This window comes from Alligator sinensis, unplaced genomic scaffold, assembly GCF_000455745.1.
Source record: "Alligator sinensis unplaced genomic scaffold, ASM45574v1 scaffold886_1, whole genome shotgun sequence".
Lineage (NCBI taxonomy): Eukaryota > Metazoa > Chordata > Crocodylia > Alligatoridae > Alligator > Alligator sinensis.
In genome coordinates, this window is record NW_005842040.1 from 722,758 (window position 1) to 731,764 (window position 9,007).

General features: G+C 45.9%; 1 protein-coding gene across 1 annotated transcript in view; it reads left to right on the plus strand.

Annotated features, from left to right (window-relative positions):
• Positions 1-8,685, plus strand: part of LOC102387004 (collagen alpha-1(XVIII) chain-like) — a 26,525-nt gene extending 17,840 nt beyond the window's left edge. The window contains exons 20-23 of the mRNA XM_014519431.2: positions 3-69; positions 875-1,069; positions 4,842-4,963; positions 7,384-8,685. Coding sequence (XP_014374917.1) covers positions 3-69; positions 875-1,069; positions 4,842-4,963; positions 7,384-7,594 — 595 coding nt within the window. The 3' untranslated portion in view covers positions 7,595-8,685. The remainder of the gene's footprint in view (positions 1-2; positions 70-874; positions 1,070-4,841; positions 4,964-7,383) is intronic.
• Positions 8,686-9,007: the final 322 nt, after the last annotated feature.

The window sequence follows — 9,007 nt, forward strand, 5'->3', positions numbered from 1 at the left end:
TCCCACCAGGGAAAGCGTCAAGCAACCCGCGGGGTCCTGCCAATGAACATCACCCCGAAGATCCCATCAGTAAGACCCACCACAGACTTTCCTTCCATTTCCCCTGTAGTCCTCAGTGCCCCAAGGGGAGGTCTTCACAGAGCCATGTGGAAACTCCTGGCTCTAGTTCCTGATGGTTTGGCCCCTGCAGGCAAAATGGAGGCCACTTGCTTGGGCAAGGGAGGGGAGGAGCCTTCATGTTACACAGGAGCCATGTCCCTGGGTGGTCAGTCACCATAGCTAGAAGGGCAGCAGCTATGATTTGGATCGCCAGAATTGAAGGGGAAGTGGGATCCTTAAGGCTCCAATATAGAGCCTAGGCCCTGAGGGACTGAAAGCTTGTCTAGTTAGCAACCTGCAGGGTGCTGTCCACTATGCAGCTGAGAGACCCCATGCAACTGTACTCATTGCACCCTAGAGACTCAGGCTCAGCTTCTGTCAGTTCCCCACTTCTGTCAGGCTGCTCAGAGACAGGAGCCTGGACCTGTGATTTCACATGATGAGCACCCCAGGAGCGCTACAGCCCCTCTATAGCTTCCCCTGCTTTCGCTGTGGCAGGTTAGGGTGCCATGCCTTGAAACTGTGACAGGATGGATTGTGTAGGTTTAGTAATAGGTTAGACAAGAATTTTTATGGGATGGTTTGGATAGGAGCACTCCTGTCTTGAGCAGGGGATTGGACTACATGGCTTCCTGTGGTTCCTTCTAGCCCTGCCTTTCTATGATTCTATTAATGCATCTGGGCACTGATACCCTGTATAACAAACCAAGCTGGCATCAAAGTGCTTCTGAAGATCCCATTTCCCCTACTTACTTTCACCCCTCTGCTTTCCCAGCTCCGCATGATAGCCCTCAATTTCCCACTGTCTGGTGATATGAATGGCATCCGTGGTGCAGACCTTCAGTGCTACAGGCAGTCGCGGGAAGCACAGCTGTATGGCACCTTCCGGGCTTTTCTGGCAGTGCCCACCCAGGACCTGACCTCGCTGGTGAAACGAACAGACAGGACCCTGCCTGTTGTCAATCTGAAGGCAAGTAACACAATCCAATCTAGGGTGGCCATCATAGAGGACAGTGCGGTTGTCTTCTGTCCTCTATTGATATGAAACCAGATGCCTTTATGTCCTCTATTTTTCTCTTCAAGAGAAAAATAGAGGACATAAAGACGTCTGATTTCATATCAATTGAGGACAAAGAACAGAGTAGCCACCCTAATCCCATCAGCATTATTGGAATCAAGCAGGTGCAGCTGCTGTATATCCTGACTGAGGACTACGCATTAGGTGGAAACTTTGAAAGGCATCTTACAGACTCCCAGGAGCTAAACCCACTGGGGGCCATCTCCCCAAAGCAGAACTGCTCTTAAGAGTCGGTCATCTCAAGCTTTACCCCAGGGGTGAGCAACATATGCCCTATGGTTCGGATCTGGCCCACCAAGGGATTCTGTCCGGCCCATGGAGGGCATGTGCAGCCAGTCCTGCTATCCCAGATGTGCAGTGGGGCAGGGGTGCTGCAACATCTGGACTCCATTTCCTGGCAGCCCTGGCAGCAGCGGCTACTTCCCGTTGCCAGTGCTAGTGTCTCTGCTGCCACCAGACCCAGCCCCGCTGCTTGGGCACTCTGATCATCCTCCCTGCACCCACGGCTAGGGGCACCGGATGGAGCAGGAAGGTGGGCACATGGGGTCTCCATGGAGACTGGCCTGGGACCCCCACAGGCAGGGCACAGTTGGCTGGGCAGATGGGATGGGGCCATGGGTGGGTGCAGAGCAGCATCCGAGAGTGGCAGGCAGGGCAGGTAGGCAGGCCTGGAGCTTGAGCTGGGGCCTGGATTGCAAGATAGTGACAGTGCAGGGCCAGGACCCGGGACACAGCAGCAATCCACTCTCCACATACACCTGCCTGAGGAACTGGTGCCCATCACAGGGACATGAAGGAGCGGATTGCAGCTCTGCCCCAGGCCCTGGCCCTGCACTGTTACCACCCTGCCATCCCAGCCCTGCCCACACATCCCACTCCCAGAAGCCACTCCCTACCCTCCCGTGGCCCCATCCCATCCACTTGGCTGAGCATGCCCTGCCCACAGGGTTCCCAGTCTCCATGGAGACCCCTCCTGCTCTGTCTGGTGCCCCCAGCTGTGGGTGCAGGGCACATGGGCCTGGGCTGGATAGGATCAATTCCACCCCCCCATCCCAGCCTGCAACAGCTCACCAAAAATTCCTAAAAATCCAGCCAAAATAATTGCCTGCCCCTGCTTTAACTAGTCCCAATGTCCTTGATTAAGCCAAGAGGTTCCCACCGAGGACAGTATTCCACAGCCAGATACTTCTTGCTGAGCCTTATACTTAGCCTGAATGTACTTCTGACTTAAGTGACCCCTTTCTCACTGGCCACTTCAAACTATTGTAGACCTGAATGAGGGGGTCAAATTGATGAATTCGACAAGGTGCCAATTAGATTTTGGATGCTAGATGTGCTAACTTGATTAGGGCTGTAGCCAGTATTAGGGTGGAAATTAATTAAGAGAACCCTTTTGTTTTAAATTAAAGAAGTGCAAATTTACTAAATTTAGTGCTAGTTTGGCAAATACAAATCTTTCCACAAATCTTTCCAGATTTGTGTTTGCCATTCCTAATCAGGACTCTTTACTATTTGAAAACAATCAACAATATATGTATTTACTCAGAACTACATAACTATATAATAAATAATGCATTTGGTATAGTATAAATGCAGCTAATGTTCTAGGCTTCTACTGAACACAAAATACACAGGCAATCTTGTGAGTGATTAACATAAATGGGTACTGGGGCCTAGAAGCATTTACAAGGTATAACTCAAAAGACTAAGACACTGGTTCTCAAACTTTTTAAGCTCAAGGTGCCCCTCAGTAGATTTGTTATATTCAAGGCACCCCATGGAAAATGCCAGCTCTTACTTTTCACTTGTTTTTTGACAATGGAAAAATAATAGAGCATTTTTTTCTGTTGCAAAGTACTGAGAAAGCCCACAAGAAGTCAGAATGTTTTTAAAACTATGGACTCCTATTTGAAATTTTTGGGTTCATTTTTTTAATCATATTTGCATACCTAACAATGCTAACATTGTGTGGCACCCTTGAAAGGATCTCAAGCCACCCAATCACTGCACTACGACTTCTGAATATGTTTACTTTTAATTATGTTCAGTTAATTCTAAAATGGTTATCATTTCCAGTACTTCTTCTAGGATGCACTTTTAGGCCTTTGTTCTCTGGTGTTTGACTTGTTTAGTTTGAAAAGGGACCTGTTTAAAACTCAGGAGCAACTCTTGAAGTTATTAAGTCTTCCTTAGCCTCTATTTGCTTGTGCTTGTAAAAGAGAAAGATGCACAAAGCAAAGTTACTGGAGGTCTCTCTAGAAAGAGTCCAGAATCACTGAGATCACTTTCAGTTCTTTTATTAAAGGACACACAAAGAAATACAGTCTCAGAAATGAAATCTCAAGGCTGATTCTCAGTTCTGAAAAAGGAGCCTGTTCAAATACCCTGTCCAAGCATCTATACCACTTCTGGTTTGGCAGCTTCTTGGACTGTGTCTGCAGGGCTGGGGTCCCAATGGCAGTTACCAGTTTATATAAACTGGAGATGGATGGTCCTCATATTTACAGTTGGACACTTGGCATCTGAGTACTGTGGTTTCAGCTCACTGTTGATCTGCTGCTTCCCTTGATTTCCAGCAGATGGTGTTGCTGTATAACAACTTTCTTTGTACTTTTTCTTATCGGAGGCTTTTTATACTGTAGTCTTTTCAAAGACTGAATTTCAGTATTAGCCCAAGCTACTAATTGGAAATTCCTATTTTTAAGCATTTTTTCCTAATATTTCAAAGTTGCACCTGGTTAGGTGCTTTATCTTTCAGAATTCTTTTTTGTGCTTGTGCTATATAATCCATTATCACTTCTAGGGAGGTGCAATCGTTTAGGAAGACAAAAATCCCTTATAGCACCTCTAAATTTAGTGGCCTCAATCTGTACATCCATTGGTTAGATCTAACACCTTTCACTTCACATTCTTCAGTGCTTATGTTATGAGATATTACAACAGAGGAACAAGGCAAATACTCACAGATAGAAAGCTGTAGGGCTGATTGTCAAGGCAGACAAATATCTAGTTTCTAATGAGGAGTGGAATATTGACTGGATTTCTCTGTAAAATCAGGAAATTTGACCTGTATATGTCCTTCATTTTTTTGTAGGTCATCTGGTAAGCCATCTTAGCTGGTTTACATTAAAGTTTTTACACTTCCTTGAAAAACTTACTATAACTTCTAAGCTGCAATAAAGCCTCTGCATAGGAAAAGAGGCAGTCATCCATTTCTGTTACCCAGTGGAATTGCCTTTAGCTAATTCAAGGCAGCTTCATCAACAGGTAAATGGAAAAGTCTAAGAGCTGGGGAACATGTACTTCAGCTTTACCTTAACTGATGTGAATAAAATGTGCCAATGATCATGAGTCAGAAGCTTAGCTGTCTTGGAGAGGAGAACAGGGAGATTATTTCCCAATTCAAGACAACAGAGAGAGGGCTCTAGTAACTAATTACCAGTGTATATTCAAGGCCCATTTAATCACATCAGAACAAGAGACTGACAATTAATCCACATGAAACTTGCCTAGCCCAGGGGTATGAACTGGTGTTGCTGGGAGTCTTGTTGGTCTTTGGAGCTGGGTCACTGCATAGCTCCTGGTTGGCTATGTCTGGCCAGAGGTGAAACCTTCATGACCATTCAGTCCTACATCTGATCAGTAAAACTGATTCCAATGGCAGGGACAGCTGCTGGCAAAGTCCTGGAATTCCCTGTTTGAAGGCAACAATGCTGCCCACTTCAACGCAAAGAAGTTTCCCATCTACACCTTCAATGGACGCAATATTCTGAAGGATCCCTTGTGGTGAGTGTGATGATGGGGATCAGTCCACGGGCCCCAAGATCTCTTCAACTATGTAGGATACAGAAGGTCAGATGCTCAGTAAACTCTGTATGTATAACTGAGGGAAAATATTTGTAGACTGGGACAACACAAAGAGGTAACTCCAGATCTGCATTAACAGACAAGTGATCCCTGGTACAGGACCTTAGTCTACACCACTAGGGACCCCTACTTTAAGGACCTTGAAGTGAGAGTGTTTAAGTCTAACCAACCCCCTAGTACCTGGCACTGTAACAAGAAATACAGGATTTGGGGCTTGGATCAAAGAAACAGAAGACTGTAGGTTTTGCCAAATCACACTGGACTATTAACCTTTCTGGTCCCTTGTCCTGTGTCCAGTCATGGATAGAGCTAATACTGCAGAAGGTGGTAAGGTAAATATTTGGATCAGTATGTTAGAAGTTGTTGCAGAGCTGTACTTGGGGTCAAAAAAAATCCTATCTGATGCTTGTGTAGATGAGCTGATGCTTTAGTACTTTTATTTTAACTACAACCCTGTAAACATCGCAAAAGACCATTGGATTCTCTAGTGCCTTTGTGCATGTATGGACACACATGAAAAAGATGAACATTTCAAAAGGGCAGCAGCTGTTAAGTTCTAGTTGTCACCTGTGGACAAGCTGGGAACGATATTATGTAGCAAAACCACTCCAACTTTAATCCTGGATAAAGGAGTGTTAAAGCTAGAGAGGCTTTGCTTTGTATGCATGTCTATACCCTCAATATAATTTTTCATGTCTCTTGCCTTCTGTGCACAGTAATACATATTTTAATCCAGCAATGAAAGAGTTAATTACCTTTTGACTTTGCTTTGACCTGGATTAAACACAAGGGGTTGGGGGGTCACATTGTTCCTGGGGACTGGAAGTGTCTGGGATCTAACAAGAGGGGAGGCACTGTTGTATTTGTCCACCTCTGTTCTCTAACAGTTTGGAGACTAGGGCTACATCTAGGGCACCCTGTGGCTGGCACTTTTGGGAGCACCCACTCCCATGCACGCCCTGCTGGCACATATGAATAGGATTTGGGTGGGTGAGGTGTGCCCAAGAGCAGGAACACCCCCGCACTGCCAGGAAAGTAGTACAGGCATACTCTGAGACAGTCCAGTTTCTCAGGTCGGGGAGTCTGCTGTGCTGATCTCTAAGGGTGGAAACAGCTGTCTGATTTCTCATTTTTGTCATCTTAAAAATGTGCTTAAGCATGGGCTTCAACCCCACAGATCTGGCTGGGCAATAGAAAACTCTCCTTTTCCCATAGGGCTGGTTGAGGATGGAAACACTTTTCCCTGGTACCCAAGACCCATGGCATGGGTCTAGTGAAGAAACTCAGAAGATCACATTGTCCCTTGTCCTGCACCATCAAGAATGGGACAAAGGGTGGCATGTGTTTCACCCAGTGAAGCGAAGCAGCTGTGCTGTGATATATAACGGCACAGCTGAATCGCTCCATTCAGCAATATCTGTTTCTAGCCTAAGCTACTCTGGCTTCTCTTTATAAGCCAAAAGCTAAGGCTGATCATTGCCAAAGTGGCTATTGATTTGGGGTGCCCAGTGTGAGACACTTTTGCTTGGACTTGATTGCCCAAGTACACCACACTAGCATGGGATTCAGCAATTGCTGCTGTCTAGCACACCTGCAAATCTGACCCCATATATCTTTTTGCTGACCCTCACAGAATCAGAGACAAATAGTACTGGAAGGGCCCTCAGGACTTCTGCAGATCTACTCTGACCTTCTGTTCAAGGCAGGATCAGCCCTGTCTAAACCAGCCCAAACAAGCATTTTTCTAACCTACACTTTAAAATGTCCGGTGGTAGAGATTACAAAGCCCCTTTAAATAATCTGTTGCAGTGCTTAACCATTCTTAGAGTGAGCAGATTCTTCCTAATGTCCAACCAAATATCTTTTATTGCAATTTAAGCCTGTTTCTACTACCTGTCTCCCCTGGGGACACAGAAAAGAGACAATCAGCTTCTATTCTATAACAATCTTTTTGGTAATTGAAGGCTCCTATCAAATCCACCCATCTTCTCTAAACTATATAACTTCAGTTCTTCAAATATTTCCTCATATTCCATGTTTTCCATACCTCTAATATCTTTTTGCTGCTCTCCCCTGGACTCCCTCCAATCTATCCACATCTTTCTAGAAGTGCAGTGCACTGGACACAGTGCTCCAAGTGAGGCTTCCCCAGTGCAGAACAGGGATGGAAGAATCATTTCCCATGACATACATATGACACTGCTGTTAATATAGAATGGCAGCAGTGCTTTTTTCCAACTGAATTACCACTTGACTCCTCTTCAGCCTGTGACCCACTCTAAGCCCTACATCCTTCCCTGAAATATCTCACTACTTCCAATTTGATCCTGTGTCTCCAGGTCTAACAAGATGGTGTGGCATGGATCCAACCTGCGAGGAGGCCATGTCCCAGAGGAGAACTGCCAAGGGTGGCAGGCATCCAACCTTACAGAGGGCCTTGCCTCTCGCCTGAGCCAGAGGAAGCTCCTGGCAGGGCAGCGTCACAACTGCTCCAACAGTCTGATTGTCTTGTGTGTGGAGATTGCTTTCCCATACCTGCACATGTGGTGATGTGGGCCTGTGGCTGAATGCAAGGACACTTTGTGTAGATGGTGGACTGGGGTGGGACACAGGAGCATCCAGTCACAGCCAGATACCGTATGGGTGAAAGTAAGCCAATGTCACCCTGACAGACCCAGCTCCACCCTTGGATCACAAGACATTTCTTCCATCATCTTCTGTAGTGGAACCCACTTTACTGCCATAGCCAAGGTGCCTGTCCCTGGCTGGTAAAGTGGTTTCACGTGTATGTAATCTGGAATAGAGAACAGATGAGGGGTTTGTGGAGACCTTCAAAGCTCATGCAGGCGTGAAAACTAATAATACTGCTCTTGAATTTGCGCTGCCCCCCAAACCTTAGAGCTGTTTCTCCAGCCAGATGAAAACATGGCTGCCACATCATCATGTGCAGCAGGCAAACATCTCCGCCTAGGAACACCATGCTCTGCAGAAGAATGGAATCCTCCTCCCCCATACAACCTTCCAGTCTCTGCCATCTATTACAGGAATAGCTGAATGGCCTTCAAGAGACCCACAAATCTTAGACCTTGTTGAGGTCCTAGTCATGCCCTTCAGCAAGCTTGGAGCTGGTATAGATGGGAAGTGAGGTATCAGGCCAGTGACCACTGTTCTCTGCACAGGTGCACCTGTGAGTTTGAGGCATGAACTCACCTGAAGAAGCTAATATTTCTCCTTCTCTGAATAAGTGGGTGGCAAAATTTGTAGAAGCATTTAATGCATGGCTTTGCAGTGTCTCCACTTTCCTTTACACTTCACTTGTCCAACTCCCAGATGGTCTCTGTCAGCTCATGCTCACTTTTCATGCATGGGCAAAGGCTTTTTCACCAGCCCAGTGATTTTTCCATAGTTCTGATTCTTACCAGCTGCTGCTCTCCTAAGCAATCAGCCTCATGGTTTTCTGTGTATATAGTTTTTAACGCTCTGAAGACTTTCTGCTTACCAGCATTATGGCAATGGTCATTGATAGTGTGGTGGGCTAACCTTCCTTGATAGATATTGGAGTGTATTAGGGACTCCTGGCAGGCTTGATTTCAGTCTGTTAGCTCTGAAAACAACCATGTGATTTATCTAGAAATAAAAATGTAAAGAATTTTGGGGTTTGGACCATGCCTTTACTCCACTTATTATCTGTATTCCACAACTGTTGAGGGGCCTCTATTGAGATCATGTGTCCATTGTGAAGGGAACTGTACACATGTAGGCAAAGACAGTTCCTGCCCCAGAGAGCTTGCAGCCTACAGGAACAGGTTTGATGTGTTCAGCCTCCACCAAGAGAACCAGTTCTTCTCAACCTTGCTTCCTTTTAACCTCCAAATGCAGAGACAGATTTTCAAAAGCACTTAGCAGCTGCCCATTCCCATGGCAAAACTATGATCTATTTTTCCCATGTAGTGGGTAAACACA